This window comes from Melitaea cinxia, chromosome 1, assembly GCF_905220565.1.
Source record: "Melitaea cinxia chromosome 1, ilMelCinx1.1, whole genome shotgun sequence".
Classification (NCBI taxonomy): Eukaryota; Metazoa; Arthropoda; class Insecta; order Lepidoptera; family Nymphalidae; genus Melitaea; species Melitaea cinxia.
The window spans coordinates 16,087,163-16,112,569 of NC_059394.1; the positions used below are offsets into that span (position 1 = coordinate 16,087,163).

Genomic DNA, 25,407 nt, shown 5'->3' on the forward strand with positions numbered 1-25,407 from the left:
CCCAGTAAAAAGTTATTACGGATTTTCGAGAGTTTCCCTCGATTTCTCTGGGATCTCATCATCAGATCCTGGTTTCCTTATCACTGTACCAAACTAGGGATATCCCCTTTTCAACAAAAAAAGAATTATCAAAATCGGTACATCCAGTAGAAAGTTATGCGGTATAATACAACATAGGTCGACGAAAAAAGCGTCAAGTAAAAACGCATTATTAGATATAACTCGAAAAGTAGTTGTTAGATCTCGAATAAATTTAAATGGGACCAATTGGCACACACCACCTTTCGATTAAAACAAAATTTGTCGAAATCGGTCTACCCGGTCAAAAGTTCTGATGTAACATACATAAAAAAAAAAAAAAAAAAAAAAATACAGTCGAATTGAGAACCTCCTCCTTTTTTGGAAGTCGGTTAAAAACTGAAAATGTAACATAATTGAATTTCGTACGTTTCGTTTCGAATGTAAATAATAAACATAATTGTGTTTGCTCGCAAACGAAAAAAACCGACTTCAATTAATTCGACTAGTATAATACAACGTAAGTAGACAAAAAAAAAATCACAAACGCAATAGTCGTCACTACGGTTTTCGAGGGTTTCCCTCGATTTCTCTGGGATTCCATCATCAGATCCTGGTTTCCTTATCATGGTACCCCACTTGGGATAGCAAAAAAAGAATTATCAAAATCGATTCCTAAACGACGAAGTTATCAAAGAACATACATTAATATATTATATATATATATATATTATATATATATATATATATATATTATATATATATATATATATATATATTATATATATATATATATATATATATATATATATATATATTTCTTGTGTGCGTGTGTATGTTACTGAACTCCTAGACGGCTGGACGGATTTTGATAAAAAAATTTGTGAGTTCAAGGGGATTCGAGGATGGTTTAGATTCACAATTTGGTCCACTGGAAAATGTTTATTTAACTAATTTTTAATTTATAAGTAGTTGTTAATTTTGGAACGTTTTACATTGGATCCGGTAGACTGCGCTACCATCGCAGCATCAAATATTAAATATTATTCTAGTTTAATTTCAGTTTGTCCTGACAGTTGGTGCTGCGGTCAAATTGAGAAAAATATTTGAAATTTTGTGTTATGGCAAAACAACGTTTGCGGGGTCAGCTAGTATATATATATATATATATATATATATATATGTGTATATATATATCTATATGTATATGAGGTAGGAGCACGTCTTTTTGGGAGCGGAAGAGAATCCCAAAGTCAGACAGCTTTAGCAGTGAAGGAATTATAATAGAAGGAGGATGTATGAGAAGGAAGTTTTGAAAGTAAATTGGAGTCAGATCTGAGGGAACGTTCATGGGAATTGCAAAGATAAGTGAAGATGAAACGGTCGTTGAGATTAAATTTATTAATAACATCAAAATGTCAAATCACAATATCAAAAGCTATAACATTTTAATATTACCTTGTAGTATAGAGTGCAAGGAATGTCGTTTCTTTAAATTTACTACTTTTTTTTCAAAGAATTTTTCAGAAGAAAAAAATTATTATTAATAAAGAAAATGTCTAATGTAATATCGACACTACTCACAATTTTACTCTATTTAAATTGAAACTACAAATCTAATCTAATTATAAGTGAAATGATATATAGGAAAGGGTATGAACATACAAAAAAACTAATAAAACAACAATATAATTAGTAAATAAAACAAAATATTTTATTATACATTTATTGATAATGACAGCGATGGTTGACTCGAATCCGCTACTTGGCAAAAATATTTCCACTAAAAGTGAACTATTTTTGTATTTAAATATTAAAATCTCTTTATTTAATAAATGTTTACAATAATGAAGATGCAACCACCTACGCTACCAAGTAGCCGTCTAATCTATCCGCTTATCACATTAAAAAATAATAAGAAATACATTTGATTTGTGATCTACACATTATTTTACAAAATCGTTCAATTGGCAAATGAACAAACTCGTGTATTCTAATAATGAATAATAATTTTAACATATCATACGCAACATTTTAAAAGCTCGTTATCGAATTGACTGCAATAAATACGAAATACACTACGCGAATCTAAAATAATAATAGTTATAATATAAAACAAATAATTTCATTTACCTAGAAACTATTATTTAAAACAAAAGCACAGCACATGGTCAGCTTAAATTCTAAAAAAAATATAATTAAATTAGTACCTACGAGACTTCGCTTTTAAGGTCACTATTAGCCTAGTCCTAGGAGCCCTAGTGCACAACTCCTGCCGCGCCTCGCTGCGATCCCCTCCTTGCCCGTGTTCTAACAAAACTACAGGACAATAAGCACATCGAGAGTTTCAAAGACACATTTCTACGATATATGATAACGTCATATTAAAATTTTCCATTAGACTTTATTAACGTCGACTACACACCGAGCTGTCCTAATCGAGGCCGGTCGCGTACGAACTTACGAAACTGTACTATTTACCGAAAGATATTTAAAAATGCATAATTTACTGAAAAGTCTCGTCTATAAAATCTAACTTAAACCCTACTTCCGGTTGACAGATAATGCACGAATGGAATGTATTAAGTACGACAGTCTAAAAAGCATTCGATATCGAACGGGAGACAAAAGATGATGTCAGTCGAGGCTTACGCTACGAGTTGGCGTTTAATTCACCGAGTGCATAGTTAAAAACGGCTGAATATATTTTTTGATAAATTTTATATTTAATATTCACTTACAGTTAAATATTTTATTATACAACACTGTGTACAGGAATGGAGGCAAGTGACGGGCTATGACGTAGCGAAAGTGAATACTTACAAACTCTAGTAAATAACGAGGCGCCTTTAACTTCTATTTGTGTACTCGTTAAGTGTACTTAAACATTACTTCACTAAGAGGATGGAATATACATTAGGTGAGCTACAGACTATGCCGGTTCGACGCGAATCGAAACGGTTGAATGTGGACATACCCTAACACGATAGGTTACACGCGAACTACACCGCTAATTGCATATCACGATATAGTTCACCGACGGGGCGATAGCTACCACTCTTCAATCATAATATTAACGGAGAGAACATATACAGTTAACCGATTATTGTTCGAATGTGGATGGAGATAATAATTTGAGGACAATATATTTTTTTTTATTATGATATTTGATCAATATACATCAGGCCAAAAATTCACTACAAATACTTATTTTTTTTTTTTTATATTACATCTCAAAATTTACCTACACAACCTAATCGATATAAGACAGCGGCGCAAGAGCCGAGCGAGGCGAACTAAAGTTCGTTAATAGTATTTTTAGCGTAATATTAGATAAACGAGATGTGGTAAATAGCAAACTATTATACAAAACTTTTATGAAAAATAGCCTTGTCGTATAGACGCTACGGTAAGTCGCTCGTCGCTTGCGCCGAAAAGGTGTAAAAGATGTCAGTGTTATTGGCCATCTTTTGTCCGTCGCATGGCTTTCTGTGTACTAAGTACAAGTCTTATTAAGGACGAAGATGTAGCATTGGACGATTTCGTAAATACGTTTCAAAATAATAAGGGCCAAATTATATCTCTGTGACAATGATTATAAAAAAATAAGTCATTTACTGACTCTAGTACCAGTGGCAAGAAACTATCACAACGCACTGGCAACTGTGCCGATAACACAAGGGCGCTCAGCGGTAGAGTGCTCCAATCCTCAGAAACGTAGTAAATAAACGAAATTACGTTTTTTTATATGTGTATGTCAGTTATCGAAAATTGAGACTTTACAGTACATGAAAATTACATTTTAATATTCTCTGAAACACTCGTAAGAGCACAAGCATGTAAGAGAGAAGATTTTCATTTTTTGTTGATTCAATGTTACATCACGTTGCATTTTTAATTACACTGATGCATTAAAGTGCAGTATGTAAACACTTATTTTAGTGCTAGATATTTTTTTTTATATCGAGCTAACGAAAAAACTCTGGGTTTCCAAGGAACTATAAAAAATTACTGAATATGTAATTTGAATGAGATATTGACATTTCTGTGGATTGGACTAATTTACCTCTGAACGTTTCGCACGACCCTGAGCAATTTTGAGGCAAATGTAAATGCATATAAAATATAAGTAAAAACTTCCTACACTTGTAAAACTGCGTCTCAATCGACCGCTCTCTATAAATCATATACACGCCGGGGATATAAAATGCTTATAGGAACTCAATTTGCTAAAAATCGATGTTTATCGCAACATCGCACTAAGTGTCATTGCAATTCGCCAAATATAACCTTTAACCTGATGTTAATGGCAGTCGAAACTGGTCCTGATATATAAGGAAGATTATATTTATAGTGATATCGTTTGGAAAAAGTTCGTTGCGAACGGATATCATACGTGAAATACACGAAAACGTTATAAGCTTAAATAATATCTACAACAATACATAAATAATCCATCGTAACGTATACACCGCAAACTATACAGTAAAAAATAATTCTATACAAGCAATTAATCGATTATCACCAAGCACAAATAATTCATTGGCTCTAAAACATTAAATTATCGTCATAACACGCAAAGATTCACATATTTACATTTGAACATAACAATAAAATTAAATCACATGATTGAAATAAATCACTCAATCTATTTACAAATTTTGTGGTCAATGGATAAAATAAAAATAAAAACAATGATAATAATAATACGCGTTACAAAAAACGCTGTCATACATCTAAGTCGAAGGGAATCGAATGATTTTCCATCGTCAATTTATTGATCGAGTCAACAAATGCGAGGAGAATTGATTTTCCCACAGTTTTTATAACAAAACGAATTAAATAAATAAACGTATTTTCGCTTAGAAATTAAAGGGGCGAAGAAAATTACTAAAATATAAAGCACCATTTGCGTTACAGGACTGCAACTAAAACAGAACTGGACTGAGATATGAGTGGACGTAATCATAAATTCGATCCGTGAGCGGCGTCAGAACTTTATTTGCCCCTCGTCTTCGTCCCGACCGTGTTTATACTGTCCCCGCGACTCCTCGACCTGTGCAAGTTGTGTAGGCCTTCTCCTGTAATTTAGTAATTCGAAATTATAATTTTATTGAAAACAAAATAATTATAAAATTCGGATATTGCAATAACAACGATATTAAATATGAATACAGAGTTCGAATGATCCGGTAATTGCAACAGCTATTACAAGATGTACAACACTATCACTTAATGAGAAATTAAAGATTCGTGTATGTGACTCGACACTAAAAAAAATATTTTCACGTCTATTGTAAATAATGAATAAGTAATTATGATATGCATAGGAATGCCCGTGTTATGTTAAATATGCACATGCACCAGCTTGTCAAGTGTGTGTGTTCGTGTGGTAACGTGTCGCTGTGTGGTCACGGTCGCGTGCCAGTGTGTGCGCACCCTTGCTGGCGGCGCGGCGCAGCTCGGCGTCGCGGAAGGCGCGCGCGCTGCGGCCGCGCCGGTCCTGCACCAGCTTGTCAAGTGTGTGTGTTCGTGTGGTAACGTGTCACCGTGTGGTCACGGTCGCGTGCCAGTGTGTGCGCACCCTTGCTGGCGGCGCGGCGCAGCTCGGCGTCGCGGAAGGCGCGCGCGCTGCGGCCGCGCCGGTCCTGCACCAGCTTGTCAAGTGTGTGTGTTCGTGTGGTAACGTGTCACCGTGTGGTCACGGTCGCGTGCCAGTGTGTGCGCACCCTTGCTGGCGGCGCGGCGCAGCTCGGCGTCGCGGAAGGCGCGCGCGCTGCGGCCGCGCCGGTCCTGCACCAGCTTGTCAAGTGTGTGTGTTCGTGTGGTAACGTGTCACCGTGTGGTCACGGTCGCGTGCCAGTGTGTGCGCACCCTTGCTGGCGGCGCGGCGCAGCTCGGCGTCGCGGAAGGCGCGCGCGCTGCGGCCGCGCCGGTCCTGCACCAGCTTGTCAAGTGTGTGTGTTCGTGTGGTAACGTGTCACCGTGTGGTCACGGTCGCGTGCCAGTGTGTGCGCACCCTTGCTGGCGGCGCGGCGCAGCTCGGCGTCGCGGAAGGCGCGCGCGCTGCGGCCGCGCCGGTCCTGCACCAGCTTGTCAAGTGTGTGTGTTCGTGTGGTAACGTGTCACCGTGTGGTCACGGTCGCGTGCCAGTGTGTGCGCACCCTTGCTGGCGGCGCGGCGCAGCTCGGCGTCGCGGAAGGCGCGCGCGCTGCGGCCGCGCCGGTCCTGCACCAGCTTGTCAAGTGTGTGTGTTCGTGTGGTAACGTGTCACCGTGTGGTCACGGTCGCGTGCCAGTGTGTGCGCACCCTTGCTGGCGGCGCGGCGCAGCTCGGCGTCGCGGAAGGCGCGCGCGCTGCGGCCGCGCCGGTCCTGCACCAGCTTGTCAAGTGTGTGTGTTCGTGTGGTAACGTGTCACCGTGTGGTCACGGTCGCGTGCCAGTGTGTGCGCACCCTTGCTGGCGGCGCGGCGCAGCTCGGCGTCGCGGAAGGCGCGCGCGCTGCGGCCGCGCCGGTCCTGCACCAGCTTGTCAAGTGTGTGTGTTCGTGTGGTAACGTGTCACCGTGTGGTCACGGTCGCGTGCCAGTGTGTGCGCACCCTTGCTGGCGGCGCGGCGCAGCTCGGCGTCGCGGAAGGCGCGCGCGCTGCGGCCGCGCCGGTCCTGCACCAGCTTGTCAAGTGTGTGTGTTCGTGTGGTAACGTGTCACCGTGTGGTCACGGTCGCGTGCCAGTGTGTGCGCACCCTTGCTGGCGGCGCGGCGCAGCTCGGCGTCGCGGAAGGCGCGCGCGCTGCGGCCGCGCCGGTCCTGCACCAGCTTGTCAAGTGTGTGTGTTCGTGTGGTAACGTGTCACCGTGTGGTCACGGTCGCGTGCCAGTGTGTGCGCACCCTTGCTGGCGGCGCGGCGCAGCTCGGCGTCGCGGAAGGCGCGCGCGCTGCGGCCGCGCCGGTCCTGCACCAGCTTGTCAAGTGTGTGTGTTCGTGTGGTAACGTGTCACCGTGTGGTCACGGTCGCGTGCCAGTGTGTGCGCACCCTTGCTGGCGGCGCGGCGCAGCTCGGCGTCGCGGAAGGCGCGCGCGCTGCGGCCGCGCCGGTCCTGCACCAGCTTGTCAAGTGTGTGTGTTCGTGTGGTAACGTGTCACCGTGTGGTCACGGTCGCGTGCCAGTGTGTGCGCACCCTTGCTGGCGGCGCGGCGCAGCTCGGCGTCGCGGAAGGCGCGCGCGCTGCGGCCGCGCCGGTCCTGCACCAGCTTGTCAAGTGTGTGTGTTCGTGTGGTAACGTGTCACCGTGTGGTCACGGTCGCGTGCCAGTGTGTGCGCACCCTTGCTGGCGGCGCGGCGCAGCTCGGCGTCGCGGAAGGCGCGCGCGCTGCGGCCGCGCCGGTCCTGCACCAGCTTGTCAAGTGTGTGTGTTCGTGTGGTAACGTGTCACCGTGTGGTCACGGTCGCGTGCCAGTGTGTGCGCACCCTTGCTGGCGGCGCGGCGCAGCTCGGCGTCGCGGAAGGCGCGCGCGCTGCGGCCGCGCCGGTCCTGCACCAGCTTGTCAAGTGTGTGTGTTCGTGTGGTAACGTGTCACCGTGTGGTCACGGTCGCGTGCCAGTGTGTGCGCACCCTTGCTGGCGGCGCGGCGCAGCTCGGCGTCGCGGAAGGCGCGCGCGCTGCGGCCGCGCCGGTCCTGCACCAGCTTGTCAAGTGTGTGTGTTCGTGTGGTAACGTGTCACCGTGTGGTCACGGTCGCGTGCCAGTGTGTGCGCACCCTTGCTGGCGGCGCGGCGCAGCTCGGCGTCGCGGAAGGCGCGCGCGCTGCGGCCGCGCCGGTCCTGCACCAGCTTGTCAAGTGTGTGTGTTCGTGTGGTAACGTGTCACCGTGTGGTCACGGTCGCGTGCCAGTGTGTGCGCACCCTTGCTGGCGGCGCGGCGCAGCTCGGCGTCGCGGAAGGCGCGCGCGCTGCGGCCGCGCCGGTCCTGCACCAGCTTGTCAAGTGTGTGTGTTCGTGTGGTAACGTGTCACCGTGTGGTCACGGTCGCGTGCCAGTGTGTGCGCACCCTTGCTGGCGGCGCGGCGCAGCTCGGCGTCGCGGAAGGCGCGCGCGCTGCGGCCGCGCCGGTCCTGCACCAGCTTGTCAAGTGTGTGTGTTCGTGTGGTAACGTGTCACCGTGTGGTCACGGTCGCGTGCCAGTGTGTGCGCACCCTTGCTGGCGGCGCGGCGCAGCTCGGCGTCGCGGAAGGCGCGCGCGCTGCGGCCGCGCCGGTCCTGCACCAGCTTGTCAAGTGTGTGTGTTCGTGTGGTAACGTGTCACCGTGTGGTCACGGTCGCGTGCCAGTGTGTGCGCACCCTTGCTGGCGGCGCGGCGCAGCTCGGCGTCGCGGAAGGCGCGCGCGCTGCGGCCGCGCCGGTCCTGCACCAGCTTGTCAAGTGTGTGTGTTCGTGTGGTAACGTGTCACCGTGTGGTCACGGTCGCGTGCCAGTGTGTGCGCACCCTTGCTGGCGGCGCGGCGCAGCTCGGCGTCGCGGAAGGCGCGCGCGCTGCGGCCGCGCCGGTCCTGCACCAGCTTGTCAAGTGTGTGTGTTCGTGTGGTAACGTGTCACCGTGTGGTCACGGTCGCGTGCCAGTGTGTGCGCACCCTTGCTGGCGGCGCGGCGCAGCTCGGCGTCGCGGAAGGCGCGCGCGCTGCGGCCGCGCCGGTCCTGCACCAGCTTGTCAAGTGTGTGTGTTCGTGTGGTAACGTGTCACCGTGTGGTCACGGTCGCGTGCCAGTGTGTGCGCACCCTTGCTGGCGGCGCGGCGCAGCTCGGCGTCGCGGAAGGCGCGCGCGCTGCGGCCGCGCCGGTCCTGCACCAGCTTGTCAAGTGTGTGTGTTCGTGTGGTAACGTGTCACCGTGTGGTCACGGTCGCGTGCCAGTGTGTGCGCACCCTTGCTGGCGGCGCGGCGCAGCTCGGCGTCGCGGAAGGCGCGCGCGCTGCGGCCGCGCCGGTCCTGCACCAGCTTGTCAAGTGTGTGTGTTCGTGTGGTAACGTGTCACCGTGTGGTCACGGTCGCGTGCCAGTGTGTGCGCACCCTTGCTGGCGGCGCGGCGCAGCTCGGCGTCGCGGAAGGCGCGCGCGCTGCGGCCGCGCCGGTCCTGCACCAGCTTGTCAAGTGTGTGTGTTCGTGTGGTAACGTGTCACCGTGTGGTCACGGTCGCGTGCCAGTGTGTGCGCACCCTTGCTGGCGGCGCGGCGCAGCTCGGCGTCGCGGAAGGCGCGCGCGCTGCGGCCGCGCCGGTCCTGCACCAGCTTGTCAAGTGTGTGTGTTCGTGTGGTAACGTGTCACCGTGTGGTCACGGTCGCGTGCCAGTGTGTGCGCACCCTTGCTGGCGGCGCGGCGCAGCTCGGCGTCGCGGAAGGCGCGCGCGCTGCGGCCGCGCCGGTCCTGCACCAGCTTGTCAAGTGTGTGTGTTCGTGTGGTAACGTGTCACCGTGTGGTCACGGTCGCGTGCCAGTGTGTGCGCACCCTTGCTGGCGGCGCGGCGCAGCTCGGCGTCGCGGAAGGCGCGCGCGCTGCGGCCGCGCCGGTCCTGCACCAGCTTGTCAAGTGTGTGTGTTCGTGTGGTAACGTGTCACCGTGTGGTCACGGTCGCGTGCCAGTGTGTGCGCACCCTTGCTGGCGGCGCGGCGCAGCTCGGCGTCGCGGAAGGCGCGCGCGCTGCGGCCGCGCCGGTCCTGCACCAGCTTGTCGGGCCGCACGAATATGCCGTGCCGCGCGCGGCACGTGAAGTAGCGCGTGCCGCCCACCGCGCCGTCGTTCTTACCTGCGACCAGCAACGTATTGTTTCAGTTAACGAGCAACTTATAGTATTCAGCTTTGATTCGATTCATCCAAACTGTGGTACAATCTTCCTTAGATCTGAGGAATAACATTGGAACGCAACCTTTTTAGTTTCTTTTTTTGCCATATGTGGCGCACGTATCGTCATTCCTCTTACTTATTAATGTATCGTCTTTTGCACTGTTTCCCGCTCATTGTAAAACCACTAAATAAATATTTTTAATATAATTAGTGCTTTTATTACCACATCCACGCAATTTCGCTACATTAATATAAATACTCACATATATTATCAGACCTAGTCGATGCCGTTTACCTATTAATGTACCCGCATACAATATTTAACAACAGGCTTATTTCTAGTGATGTCCGCTCTGGTGTAATGACGCGTGTGCTGTGTTGGCGGCGCCTAAAGACCGACGGTCGTCGGTTCGATTCCCGATTAAAGTGAATATTTATATTTATACAAATATTTATTTCCGGTTTGGTTATTAGTCCTAGTGAGTCTCCCCATCGTGTCTCGGAGAGCACGTTCAGATGTCGGTCCCGGTTGTTATCATGTACACCTACCTGATAGCGATCTTTACTCATAGTAGTGTATATATCAGCCAACCCGCATCAGAGCAGCGTGGTGGATTTAGCTCTGATCGTTCTCCTACATGGGGAAAGAGGCCTATTCCCAGCAGTGTGTTTGTACTAAGGACACCGTCGTCCGTAAAGCGGTCTGTACAAGAGGCCAGTCACCGGTGGGCGCGTCCAGCTCGACGCCGACCCACAGGCCGGGCGCGAAGTGCGTGGGCCCGGCGTACGCCACGACGCCCGTGCTGCTGCTGAGCCGCAGCTGCACGCTCTCGCCCACGCACAGCCACTCGGGCGCCGCGTGCCGGCCCGACTCGCACTCCTCTGCGGACACGGACACGTCCATTTCTATTTAAATAATTTTTGATATTTTCAAACTACAAAACTTAAATAAATCGAGGTCACCAAATTTCGCGATATACTGCTGCATTTACGTCACTGCCGCATTTTATTGTATTAAAGAGAAAGTTTGTAGCAAGATCAATGTCATTTATTAATTGGAAGTCGTAACTTTTTATTAAAAACACAGCAGCGCTCTATACTTATATAACAAAGATTGTCGTTACAAAGCTCAAAACTTTCTTTAGTATTTTTATTCTTTTTATATACAACTAGGTCGGCAAAGAAGCATACGGCTCGCCTGATGGTAAGCGATTACCGTAACCTATAGACGTCTGCGACACTAGAGGCGTCGCTAACGCTTTGCCAACCCTACCCGCGATATTCCCCAGAAACATTGGTTATCTTATTCGCCACTTAAACATAAACCGCTTGCAAACAGTATTATTTAGCTGTGATCTTCTGTTAGGTCGCAGTACTTCTCCAGACGGGCTGTTCCAGATTTTGAACCGGCTACGTCGTAGCTCAGTGTCATCCTACAGCTACGCAAACACAGACGAAGCCTGTCTCACCGTCTCCGAGGCGCTCGGTGGAGGAGGCGGGCGTGTCCCTGAGCGCGGGCGCGTGCGCGTGCGGCTCGTGCGCGGAGCGGGGCCGCGCCGCGGGGAGGGACGCGCGCGCCGCGCTGCGGGCCGCGGTGCCGGCGCGCCGCCTCACGACCTGCACCGGGGGCGTTTATAGCAATGCAAGCATGCAAAGACGAATATTGCAACAACTTTGCGTATTTCACTAAATATTTCGTCTCGTTTACATTATAACTTGTTATGAATTAAGTACATAATTATGTGAACTACATAATAACACTAAAATATTACATTATTATAAAATTTCTAGTCACCTTTCCAGCGGGTAACGAGGTATTGACAATAGAGTCAGGTCCGGGCGAGTCGCTCTCTCCCATCGAAGAGGCTTCTCTGCTTCGCGCTTCGTGACTTGATTGCTCCGAACTAACTGACTCCACTTCCGCCTCACCTGTGAGTTATTATTTAGAAAATATTTAATTTTGAAGTAAAAGACACAATTGCAATAGTTCCAAAACCAGAACAAAATAAAAGTTCAACCATTGAAAACAGCTTCTAAAGGAAGAAACTTTAGTCAGACTTACGCCGAGTTGCACGAAAAGAAATTAAAATTTAAGTCGTGATTAAACTAATTTAATCGCAAGAATTGTATGAAATTCTTGTGATTAAATTAGTTTAATCTCTACTTAAATTTTAATTTTGTTTCGTGCAACTCGGCGTTAGACCTCAGAATTTCTTAAGCAATACGTCACTTGATAATTTAGCTTATTTTTTTTTTTACTTTTCACATTTTAATATAAAGTATTAAACATACCAAAGGAGGTATCGTGTCCCGTTTCACCATTAACTTGCACGGGCTCGACCTTATGTAGCTGACTAGACAACACGGCATTCTCGACTGGCAAGGCTCCCAGCGGATCGACCACCTGACCATCTTTTTCATTAGAGATCTCCTCACATTCTCGTAAAAACGGATTGATCCTATTACGGGATCCAGGTGTTAGAACGGGAGTTTTCGCTTTTTCGAATGAAGCTTCTTCCAGTTCATTCTTCGATTCGACGATTTCGTTCTTCAGTTCTGAAATATCGTTCCTTAGTTCTGTGATTTCGTTTCTGAGACCCGCCATCGATGTTTTTGTCCTGCTGAGGTGTGTGTAGTCCATCGTCTTGTCGAAGTCCGGCGTGTCGTCCACTGACATGCTTCTGATTGAGAGCGTGTCGTCGTTTGTGAGATTTGAAGATGATACTGCTTGTGAACCTATAAAAATTGACAGTTAATAATATATACTACTCAAGCTAAGTAAGTTTAGCTATTAGCTTCTTTTTCATCTCTTACGTTTAAGTAATCAGTACTATTGGTGTGACAATTGAACTTGATGGGGTAAAATAACAATTTAAGTTAAGACTTACTCTTTTTCGAAATGTGAGTAGTAAGCCCATACATCTCAAATCAGAGTACAAAAGAATATTATCAAGTTACTGGTAAAAAAGATCTTTTCAGTTTTTGAAATCTACCGAAGTGGTCCAAATGTGGTGGTTTTCAGAAGAAACAAAGGGATAGCAAAATTATTATTTCAGAAAGGCATGATGACAATTACAATCTCGAAGATCGAACAAATCTTAAATTGGAGGTACTTTTTAAGAAAATCTTATAAATAATAAAAATGACGAATAATTGAGTTAAACGGTTTATAGTTAAGTTTTACGAACGATTAAATAAACGACAGGGATCGTTGATCCATAATTACCGTATCCACTGGACGATATCGAGGGCGAGTTCTTGCTGGCCACGCGCTCGCAGGCCAGCTCGTGCAGCGAGTCGAGCGTCTTGGACGTGGGCAGGAAGCCGCGGCTCGTACGCGATCGCGTGCGCTGGTATATGACAAAATACAATATTTAAGTCGGAGTCACTATACGTAATGCTATATTATACTTTTTAATAAAATCTCCGGTTTTTCACACTTTAAATTCGACCTATTAGGAATCAAAAAGAAAGTAGATTTCTGTAATGGACGAATTTAGCATTCTATAGCCTTCTGTTCTACATTGATGCAATGCATTGAGAAATTTTCTACTTGGAGAAGAGGCTTTGAAGATTTACTGATCAGCCTATTTCACTACGGATTGGTATAGATACTTATAATTCTCAAAATTTGTTTAAATACATGTCACAATATTGTCTTTTATTAACCCGACTTCAAAAAGGAGGTTACTCAATTCAACCGTATATAACATATATATAATTTTTTTATGTATGTTCCGGGATAGCTTCGTCGCTTATGAACCGATTATGATCATTCTTTTTTTGTTGGAAAGGAGACATCCCAAGTGTGGTACCATGATAAGGAAACCAGGATCTGATGATGGGATCCCAGAGAAATCGAGGGAAACCCTCGAAAATCGTAGTGACGATCAGTGTTTTTGTTAAATTTTTTTCGTCTACTTACGTTGTATCACTTGTCGATGTAATTGAAGTCAACATTTTTTTTTTCGTTTGCGAGTAAACACAATTATTTATAATTTAAACGAAAGGTAAACGAAAAATGGCCTAATAACTGATTCAAATTCAGAAAAAGCAAAATGGTATAATTTCACCAATGTCACGTAAATTTACAAAGACTCGAAATCCTACTAATATTATAAATGCAAGTTTGTGGTTGTATGTATGTTTATTACCCTTTCACGCTAAAAGTACTGGACCGATTTTAATGAAACTTGGTACATAGATAGCTGGAGATCTAGATCTTTCCATCCCAACATTCGTACCATTTCCAATGAAAATTGACATGCTGACAATAAATTTTATTTCTGCTTAACTAATATTTTTTTATTAAATGTGATAATGTGACGTTTATAAACTTACATTTGAGCGTGGAGTGGATAGTTCGTCACTCGGAGCTGATTCCGGCTCAGAGTGAGAATCATCATCATTCCTGCGTTCCTCGTGTAACGTCGTCATACGCAAACCCAGTTTACCGCTTGCCGGAGACGCTATAAAAATCGAACTTAATTACTTTCAACATTCAAGTTTTTATCACAGGCAAAACTAACACAAACCCTTCTAAATAAATACAAAGTAATAAGCCTGAAAAGCATTTTACTTACGTAGCTAAAACTTAACAAATATACTTTATACGCCAAAAAACATAACCAAATAAACAGCCTAGCGTAAATTGCACCTTACAACAAAATATGTTCGAAGTGATACAAAATTTTAATGTTTTAACAATTTTGTAATTGCCAATATCATGCTCTTGTAAATGATTTTCATGCCAATATCAAATCAACAAACTCCTAATGAGTCGCAGCAAATAAAAATAAAAAACGACCAATGAAACTGCTTCAAATAAAAAAATCGATGAAACTTCAAATCCTACACTTAATTTGAAACTGACACGTACGATCACGTCAGCAAGTTCTAGTTTTGAGTGACGAACGTGTTAATAGAATAGACAAAATGAGCAGAACGAAAGTGTATGACACGAAACCAAAAAAAAATAATAATTTCGAAACAAGCCTCTAATGATTCTACGACTTAATATCTGCACGTACACTTATTTGGCGTCTGTAGTCGCAGTGAGTTCAGGTTCAAATTCAAGTTAAGGAACGTTGGTCGAGCTGCAATAGAAATATTAATTTTCTTATCAATTTACGAGCCTACATTTACATTCAACACGAAAATCCTTCTGATTTTTTTTTTACTATTTATTCATATGCATCAATTATTAATCAATTTATTCTCGAAATATGTAAATGAGAAGTAATAAAAAAAGGTGGTTAATACATCATTATAATAAACAGTTTGAAAATTCTGACAAAACATCCCTATTTCACGGGGCCTGATTTAAAATAAATATTTTTATATTTATGGTGATAAAAAATTTATTCTTAAAACTGTACAATTTAATTATTATTTTTTATTTTATTTTATTGAATTTTATTTAACTTATATCTGTTATATTTATTATATATCTATTCCATGCGCCGTTATAATTCATATTAGACCTTCAAAGTACTTTATACATCTCGCTATTTTCTACTTAGTACATGCACCAGTACCTAACACAAACACATACTTACAACCAATCATATCTCTTCTATTACTACTGCAGCTATCTACTTACATAGATACAAGACTGTCTCTCAAGTTTTTAATCAAACTCACAACGTTTATTATAAAATATTTATTTAGACGTTTATTTGGCTGTTTTATTTCATTTTTCAAAAATAGTTACATACAATGTTTTTATGATAAAATTTCCTTCGTGTCTTCTAAACTCGAAGCATTTTACCGCAAATCAACGTGAGGGAAGGAGAGGGGGTAATTACAGGTCATGCTCGTTTCATGCAAATGAAAGATACACGCAAACAAACGCAGGGTAACACAACAACAGAATTAAGCCAGCTGAATTCTCTAAGTCCGCTGATAGTCGACAGTATCAGCCTCTATTATCTATGCTTTTCGTTTGAATAAAATTACCAATCGAACCGACAAAATTTAGACAAATTGACATTTGAAAAAAATCTCAATCAATTTTACAGCCAATTAAATATCGACAAACGCGATTGCGTGTGTACGTTTTGAACACAACTATTCAATACCAATCTTACAAAAAATATACGACTAATAATTTTGCCATACAGTTGCCATTCAGAGTTAGTATCATTGATTGTCATCTGTTTACCTGATAGAAACGAGCCTGTAGGTAGCGAGGAATCAAGATACAAAAAAAAACAACGTTAGTTCAAGCTGGGTTTAAAATTTTGCCTCAATTTATTTCGGAAGTATTTTTTGAAAGAAATCAGACTTAAGTTTCTAAATAAACTTTGGTAAGTAATAATTCATTCAAATAAATACTCCACGAACGTTGAAATGATACGTTCTTTGTCGAAACTCTTGAGCAAATATAATCTCAACAAAGAAGTTACAAGAATATATGGAGAAAGAAGAGAATAGAGTGACAGATAGTGTATGGAGCACAGCATTGCCACGAAGCGAGTGGGACAAAATGTAAATCAAAGTGAAACCGGAAGGGTATGTGGTTGTTGTGGACTAACACAGTGACATAAATAAGTGACGGTGTCGTATTTGTTGTATGTCTGATTATAAATATCTCTTCATGTTCACTTTCAAACTGTAACTATGCGATCTAAATTATTTATATTCTATTCCGTAATGTTTTACTAAATATAAGCTAAATATCCTTTTAAAATATATATTCAATCGTGCAATTTTTATCTCGTTTTTAAACAAATACTAATATATCTTAAATCCTAAACTAAGTGGTGCACTAGACGCATCAGAGCTAAATACTTTTAACATACAATATTAATACATATAAACACATAAGTCTCATAGGTATATTAAATATATTCGAGTGCATATGAACATTTAATGTTAAAGTTATAAAACGTGTGCCGGAAAATGATACATAGAATCGTATGAGTGATAGAAAATAGAACGTATAGAAATAGGAGTGTTTCGCTTTATTGTTTGTAGTTTAAGATGTACTGAAAAAGAAAAAATCACATTACACAAAAATTCCGAAATAAATACGAAAAGATTCCAATATTTTGCTCCTTAAAATCACATACTGAGTTTTATTTAGAAAGTCGGTTAAATTATCAGTACCTTATCAGAAGAACTCTATATATTATAACCATACAATATTTATCCAACAATTATCCAAAAAAAACAGACATTTAGAATGAAAGAAACACAGTTAATACAAAACATCACACATACATAATTGTATTATAAGACAAACACATTATATTATATATCGGTCTGGGTTCATGACATGACAAGAACGCGAGACAAGTCGGCACGAGACTCACCGAGACCGAAGGGCTTGGCGGGCGGCGCGCTGTCGGCGTCCGCGTGCGCGGGCGCGGCGTACGAGTGGCGGTGCGCGTGCGCGCGGCGCGGCGCCTCGTCCGCCAGGTCGGCCACGCTGCCCGAGCGCGCGCTGCCCAGCCCCGACAGAGACTCCAACGACGAGTCCAAGCGCATGATCTGGATATTATTTTTGTATTGTGTTTTATAGCTAAACTAACTATTTAGTAAGTTTCACTAGCATAACTTGATTTTATGGAGATTTCGCAATAAAAAGTAGCCTCTGGAGTTTATATGTATTTTTAGTGGTTATAACGTGTAAAACAAACACCATCTATTTATTCATCTACCCTCGAAAACAGTCTCGTTAAATATCCGAAGGGCATTCATTTTGGCAAGGCTTCACGTACACGATATTACGTAATAAAACAACGTTTAAATGAAAGAACTTATTAAATATTTTACACTAACAATTTACTCCCAACACCTCCATTATCGGTGTACAATACAATATTCAACAGTGATTTCCTTTATAAAATTCCCATCGAAATATAGTGCTCTGTTAGCTCAGAGAAATAGGAATTCATTGCAGTGAAATAGTATCGTGAATAGGTAAGAATTGTAAACACCCACATATGATGAATATTCAAATTCAAATTCAAATTGTAAAATAAGTTGTTTTACGTCAAAATAATCCATTTCAAAACTATACACATAAATATATGGCTATTACATATCATTTTTTTTTTTTATGATTCCATACCAATACAATTTTCTTTTACTATACAACAAAAGAATCAATGAAAAAATCAGAAGATTTGTAACGCAACGATGACATAACCAAAGCCACAATACGGTAAAAAAACATGACTAAATTAATCAATTCGACTCCATAGCTTATATTTAAACACAATACCGAAGATATCCTCTAGATCTATTCACTAAATGTATCTAAAAGAAAAGGAACATGAATCATGATATATGTATTATGTAACAGGGGCGGATTTAGGGGAGGACATCCAGGACTACAATCCCGTAGCCTCAACAAAAGAGGAGCCACTTCAACAAACTTTAAAAAAAAAAACAAATTTCGACGGGTAAACAGTGAACCAATTTTTTTTGACATTTTTTCGATTTTTTTTATACATTTTACCTGTAATAGTACTTTGTACATACAATATTATATTGTTCTTAAATATACAAAAAAAAACACGAATCTATTATTAAAAATCTCGAGTGAAATGAGTTGTTTATTATATTTGGAAAATAATTGGGGGGTGGGCTCCACTCCTTTGTTGCCCCAAGGCTTTCAGACCTCTAAATCTAGCCCTGATAATGTATATACAGTGGCTTCCGGCCACTGTATATACATTATCAGGGCTAGATATAGAGAGAAACACCATAGCTAGTACACCGAGTAAACAAAACATGAAATGCAACATAGGATAGCAAGGCAAAGTGCGGGGCCATGCTTGACTCACGTTCGTTCCGTTCTTAGCCGCGGTCTCGAGCGCCTGCGACAGCTGCGCCCGCGTGCGTGGCGACACCACAAACATTAGGTATACGAGCGAGTCATTCATATATACACATTTATTTATTATATTATATATTTATAGTAAAACATTTATTTGATATGTTTTATGTAGTTTTTAGGCGGGTTTGGGAAGTTTCGTGACGAATATGTAGTTTGGTTTTTTTTTTCAAATGGATTTTTAAGTCTAAGTATATAAAATTATTACAAACAATCGTGTTTGTAGGTGTAAGTAATAAGAAGATATTTGTAGTTTGTTAAGTATAACCAAATCGCTCACAGAAAGTTTTAATTGGGTTCAGAAATTTACATTAAGGTTTAATAATAATTAGAACAAAAAATCGTTATAAAGTAACGTTTAATTGCACCGTTTGATTTTAGAATAGATGATATAAGACCCAAATTAACACAACATAATCAGGATTTATTGTTTGAAGAAATGAATATCCAAAAATATTCTGCCAATAAGTTTAAAATTCCGAATCGAACCAATTTATATAAAAAGTTACAACAGATTTAGTTCCGATGGAAAATAATAAGGCTGGCAAATATGCAAATTATTAAATTAATTGATGAACTTACTCGGTAATTTATTGTGATATAAAAAAAAATTAAGTCGAATATTTTCAGTTTTGTAATCAACGGTAAAATAATTAATCTACACACAAAGGAGTATTTTTTTTTAACCGACTTCCAGAAAAGGAGGAGGTTTTCAATTCGACTGTATTTTTTTTTATGTATGTTACATCAGAACTTTTGACTGGGTGGAGCGATTTCGACAAATTTTCTTTTAATCGAAAGGTGGTGTGTGCCAGTTGGTCCCATTTAAATTTATTTGAGATCTAACAACTACTTTTCGAGCTATATCTAATAATGCGTTTTTACTTGACGCTTTTTTTTCGTCAACAATTTTTCTCAACCCATTTATTAATTTTATAATAATTAGTTTTTGTTTTTTTAAGCCGCTTTGTAATAGTAACATTTGCATGAATACATACATATATGAAATTTATTATGTTATGTTATGTACGAGGGTGCGTTTATAAGTTCGCGGAATGATAATATTAGTAGATAGTAGGCAGAGCTTGTTACAATTTTAAGTGTCAAGTGACTCATAATTAGTAGATATATATGTCGCCTACCTCGAAATAAAATAAATAAATAAATAAAAATAAAAATTGCATGTTTTTAGAATAAAAAAGGACATGGGTTCATAAGCCCGTGGATGTATAACACTTGTAAAAAAAAAAAGCATATATGTCAAGTGTTGTTGTAATTAGATCATTAGTCCTTGAATTATCGTTGATTAAGAAACTGAATCGCGAAAAAGGGCAAATATGGAAAAAATCGAATATCGCGCGATAATAAAATTCCCTACCAAGCAAGGAAAGTCTATTCAAACCAAACTGAATTGTCTTTGGTTTACGAGGACTCTTGCCCAGGAAAAACATTGGTTTTAGTTTTCAGTTTGTTTAAGCAGGGCATAGAGTCACATGAAGACGATCCATGGCCGGGTCGCTTCGATAAGTTGGCCAGAACTTATCGCAAAAATAGAAAAATTAGTATATACTGTAAATTAGAATATAACCCATCATTCCGCGAAATATAAAAACGCGCCCTACAAAATAAATCTACGATATGTTAATATGTTAGTCACAACATCGATAACCAGCGGAAGCAATTTTTAGTAATGTAAGCTCGCTCGTATGTATTACATCATCGTGTGAAGCTTCACAACATCGACTCAGCCGGTGTAAATAACGACATAATTATATCTAATAAATATCTGTGACAGAGTGCCGTATCGATAGCTTTATTTATATATTTTTTTCAAAGCAGACGCAACATAATTAGGGTATTTTCTCACCACGCTACGCGATGCAACGCTATCTTGCTCAATTTGTTCGGAATCCGATATATCTGCCTGGCCTTGCAATGTCGATACGAAACGTACAACATATTGCGTTGCGTTGCATAAAGTTTGTAACGCATCGCGTCGTGAGAAAGTTCCCTGAAAATACCATAATTACTAGTGACAAGTTGGGATTCTTTTTTTTTATCGTCTGCGTTTTTTTAAGTGATGATCTATTTTTTAAGCTGTGATATTGTGAGCAACAAAATAGTATTTATTTTTTTTTTTTTTTTTTGTTAATTAAATCCTATTGCTGGTTTTAATAATGAAAACTGGTGAAGAAAATATAATTGATAACATTTTTTTTACTAAGTTAGAATTATAGTTTTTTCATCAGTGGCTAAATACTTGTGAAGTGGTGTGACATCATCAATGAGCGTATCTCCATCGGACCTGAAGATGAGTCATTGTAGAGTGAGCCGTATCTCGTTATGCTAAGGTGCAATGTGGAGCTAACCTGTGAGAAGTTGGGCACGGAGGCGGTTTTCCGCATAGTAATGGGTTGTCCGCGAGCTTGTTCTAGCTCCTTAACTGCAACGCTCTGACGCAGGCGGTCCAGTGTGAGTATGCTCTCTACGGCGCTTACACCCCGCGTGTATTTTTCTACGACAAATTAATTAATTATACGAATTAAGTTAGTAAGATTGTTTTGTTATATATGAAAAGATATGGCGTATGTACTTTGTTGAAAACATTTAGCTCATTTTGGTGATATAACTACAATCAATTTAGTGGACAAACGTAAGTTGCGACCAAAAAATTACAAATTAGCTACTATTAAATGACACAACGTAAACTGATCAGAGCTACCGATATAAGTTTCTCCGTCAGCGGCGCTGGCCTCTTCCCCGGTCGCCGCGATCTGCGCCAAGCTCTCGCGCTCTTCCAGTTCCTCGGAGGCTTTGGGAATGTTTGAGACCACTTCGTACGTCACTCCGGTGGCCGTCAGCTGGTCCACCCTGAGGTATATTGCAGTTATTAATTGTTATCGAAGTAATTAATTCGGGTTATTGAATCTAGGTTAATCAAAAAAAAAAAAAAAAAACGGAAAAGAGGGAAGCACAGTAGAAAATCTGTATTTTAATAAAAGTATATAAGTAATATGTACAAGTAATTAGTTTTAACTTTTTTTACAAGTAATTAACTAACTTTCTGTCTTAAAACTACTACTTATCTATATTCATAACCAAACCACTCTGCTTCTTCGTCTTGGATTTCAGCTTGGAATTTGGGTGTGGACGTGTAAATTTTGGTTTCATTTTCAAAACACGATTCGTTGTGTTTACGAACCGATAAAATTCGAGCGTGTCTTTTTCAAGTCAACGATCCGTAAACTAAACGAATCGTTTTCGAATTAGACAGACTTTTATGCCTATATCAGACGTTACATTCATCTGAGATCTTTCATTTTCAATATAAATTACTTATATGCATTTTTTTTTGGATTTATATATTGTCTTTTTTGATATAATTTATTGTTATAAATATACCATATGATTTTTGAAGTCAAATTTATTTACGCACCCTTGACTTGAGGAGTTAAGATGGTGGATTCGTGACGAGAGCGTTACGAAAAGTGTATAAATAAATGAATAAGTTAGATGAAGCTAAAGAAATTTTACCAGTAGTGTGGTCTAATAAGCACAATCGTTTTTTTTTTCTTCTTCGAATGTTAAATATTTATGAATCAGTGTAAAGAACTGTTGCTTAACCTTAACTGTTGCTTAGATAAATTAAAATGCCTCGAGCAAATGGCGAGTACCTGACGATCCTCTTCCGTATCCGGTCGGTGAGGCTCTGCCGCTTGTAGATGTTGAGCGCGAGGCGCTTGCGCAGGATGAGGTCCATGGGCGCCGGGTGCGACAGGCGCACCGTCGTCTTGAGGATCAGGTACACGCGCTCGTTCGCTGCACATGAATTATTGTCGGTCGACTGATCTCTTGTTCCCTGTTTCCCTCCTAAGTAACAGCACTAGCGCCGCTACACTTACCTTCGGTGGCCCGGTTGAGGTACGGTGAGTCGTGTATGGAGGAGTCCCAGGAGGCGACCGCGGACACGTCCTTGTCGTGGTGATGCAATATCTGTAGTTCGTAGAACTTGTTCCCGTGCTCCTTAGGTAGGATCGAATTCAGGCCGGCGACTGATACCTCCTCGCCAGACGAGTTTGTCGTCAGGTCGTCCGCTGGCAAACATTGTTATTATTAGCTATTGGTTAATCACCTGAATATTATTCAAAATATGATTTATCGAATACAATCTAAGCGTTACTATTTATAGTATCAATAAACCACAGAATAAATGTTATAAGATAGCATAATACGCTGCCGAATGCTAATGTATTGAAAAGCTTGTTGGTGGAATTTGCAGTGATCTTGTTTACTGGTCGAGAGGCTATTTTATTTTATTTATTTTATTTTATTTTGATTTATTTGGAAAACAGACAGAGTACAGAGACTTAGTTTAAAACTAATTACATAAAAAAGAAAATAAAAATACACCATTTAAAAGTTTTCACATACCGTAGAGACACTATAGGTTAGATTTTCTCTTCGGATCTGGGTGTGTTATACATATATTTATTTGTGTACGCATTATATATATACAAAAAAATCTAAGTTTAACAGCCGACTTTCACTTACAACACAGTTATTAATTGCTTCTCTTACGGAAGACAAGCAATGCCTGGGTTATATTAAAAATGTCGTTATTGTACATTATTATATGTATACTTATATATTTGAAGTATTTAGACACGGAAAAACAGGAGATTTATAGCATAAGTTACATACCATTAAGGTCAAGGAACAGCACTGGTATGTGCTGTTCCATACCCGGTGGAGGGTCCCACGCAGCCGGCGCTCCGGGTATGGGGCTTCCGGGACTTGGGACCAGCACCTGTCGTTACCAATGTTTATCATTAACTAGCTGCCCGGACAGACTTCGTTCTGTCAAAAGTTAGTAGTAATTATATATATTTTCTAATTTATTTTTTAGTATTAAAACCTTCCGTAGGCCTTAAGAAACATACAAAAAAATAAATTAGCCGAACTGGTCGAGCCATTCTCGAATTTTACGCTTAACAACATTAATTTTTATTTATATAGATTAAACAAACATGGATACAATGAATTTGTCAGTTTTATTCTTCCCTGTAGTCCAAGCAACGCCAATTGTGAATTATATCTCTTAAAAGCGAAATGAAGTATTTTTGTATATATTAGGTACTCGTAAGGCTATTTTAATATACGCACTGCATTTCTCTCTTCAGTGAGCGACACCCATTGTTCAACAAGGCTCTGTTCCCGCTCCATGTCGCGTTCACTTTTCATTGATGGAGACATGTTGACCAATTTCTATAAAACAAAAATATATTAAAACATATCTATAATAATTACTTTTATGGGTTATACATAAGACGACAATCACAATGTTGAACATACTTGTAACTGAGCGTGCAAATGCTGTCTGCGTCGAGCGAGCGCGTCACTCCAGCGTTCTCGCAGTATCCCCAAATCCTCTTCTTGATAGGAATCCAAAGGCTTCTGTAGTCGTGACCTAAATTGTAACAATAAATATTAAAAAAAAATCACAAAACTTCTAATATGTATAAATAGTCAATTAATAAAAATTAAAATTTATTCATATACTAGTAGTGTTATATGTCTATATAAATAAAAATAATCGCTAAATGGGACCAATTCTAGTCAAAGCTTTACTTTGTAAAAGGTTTTTATGAAGTACCAATGTAAGAAAGTTAGGCAGAAAATTGTGAAATTTCAAAGAGCGTAACGATAACTTGAACATGGGGTGATATTCGACAGTACACGCGGGTCAGCTAGGTGTCCGCAGCGGTAAGGAGAAGCAGCTGGGGCGGCACCTGACGGAGACGGAGCCCAGCTCGACGCTGACGATGTGCTGGCAGATGATGGGCAGCGTGCCCGAGTTGGCGGCGGGGCGCACGCGCACGGCCACGCGGCGCTGCTGGCCCTGGCGCAGCTGGTGCACGCCGCCCGTCACCACGTCGCCGCGCGCCGCCACCTGCGCACGCTCGCCTCAGTACGCGCTCGTGCTGGCCGCGGAGCGTTACCACAACTGAGCGGGTCGTTTCGTATATCGAGACAGTGCAGGCAGTGCAATGCAGGCCTGTTGCTAAGGGACTTTTATTTCGGTCATGTGGGCTAAAGCACACTTATTTTTTTTATATGGAACTAGCGACCCGCCCCGGCTTCGCACGGGTGCAATGCTGATACTAGATATACTACAGAATGTCTTTATTTACAGTATGAAGCTAGCTTATAGGATGGTTATTAATATAATAACAACATTCAAAAATGCGTCGTTAGATTACACGTTGTTACAGAATGCGTTGAAGAAATAAAGGTTCACTGCTCGTTCCCCGTAGATGATAGTGTGATTAATATGTATCCTATATGTTAACCCGACTTCTTAGTAATATTTGTGCCAAATTTGAAGTAAATCCATGCAGTACTTTTTGAGTTTATCCCGGACATACATACAGACATACAGACAAACAGACAAAAATTCTAAAAACTATATTTTTGGCTTCGGTGTCGATTGTAGATCACACCCCAAGTATTCTTTTAAAAAAATATTCAACGTACAGGTTTTGACTTTCGTACCATTTCATTATATGTATAAACTACGTCGGCAAACAAGCATACGGCTCACTAAATGGTAAGCGATTACCGTAGCCTAAAGACGGCTGCGACACCAGAAGCATCGCAAGCGAGTAGCCGACCTTAACCCTGATCCTCTCCAGGAGCTCTAGTCACCCTA

General features: G+C 41.7%; 1 protein-coding gene across 1 annotated transcript in view; it reads right to left on the reverse strand.

Moving 5' to 3' along the window:
* Nucleotides 1-3,155: 3,155 nt before the first annotated feature.
* The window catches only part of LOC123654360 (kinesin-like protein KIF13B), a 174,828-nt gene continuing 152,576 nt past the window's right edge, over nucleotides 3,156-25,407 (reverse strand). Inside the window, exons 20-39 of the mRNA XM_045590272.1 lie at nucleotides 24,488-24,648; nucleotides 24,051-24,165; nucleotides 23,862-23,963; nucleotides 23,400-23,505; nucleotides 22,601-22,792; nucleotides 22,373-22,517; nucleotides 21,421-21,569; nucleotides 20,959-21,213; nucleotides 20,148-20,236; nucleotides 18,649-18,690; nucleotides 17,170-17,347; nucleotides 14,884-14,949; nucleotides 14,195-14,322; nucleotides 13,080-13,203; nucleotides 12,146-12,589; nucleotides 11,649-11,782; nucleotides 11,323-11,470; nucleotides 10,577-10,735; nucleotides 9,663-9,815; nucleotides 3,156-5,099 (exon numbers count right to left, since the gene is read on the reverse strand). Of these exons, the coding sequence (XP_045446228.1) occupies nucleotides 5,017-5,099; nucleotides 9,663-9,815; nucleotides 10,577-10,735; nucleotides 11,323-11,470; nucleotides 11,649-11,782; nucleotides 12,146-12,589; nucleotides 13,080-13,203; nucleotides 14,195-14,322; nucleotides 14,884-14,949; nucleotides 17,170-17,347; nucleotides 18,649-18,690; nucleotides 20,148-20,236; nucleotides 20,959-21,213; nucleotides 21,421-21,569; nucleotides 22,373-22,517; nucleotides 22,601-22,792; nucleotides 23,400-23,505; nucleotides 23,862-23,963; nucleotides 24,051-24,165; nucleotides 24,488-24,648 (2,973 nt within the window). The 3' untranslated portion in view covers nucleotides 3,156-5,016. The remainder of the gene's footprint in view (nucleotides 5,100-9,662; nucleotides 9,816-10,576; nucleotides 10,736-11,322; nucleotides 11,471-11,648; nucleotides 11,783-12,145; nucleotides 12,590-13,079; nucleotides 13,204-14,194; nucleotides 14,323-14,883; nucleotides 14,950-17,169; nucleotides 17,348-18,648; nucleotides 18,691-20,147; nucleotides 20,237-20,958; nucleotides 21,214-21,420; nucleotides 21,570-22,372; nucleotides 22,518-22,600; nucleotides 22,793-23,399; nucleotides 23,506-23,861; nucleotides 23,964-24,050; nucleotides 24,166-24,487; nucleotides 24,649-25,407) is intronic.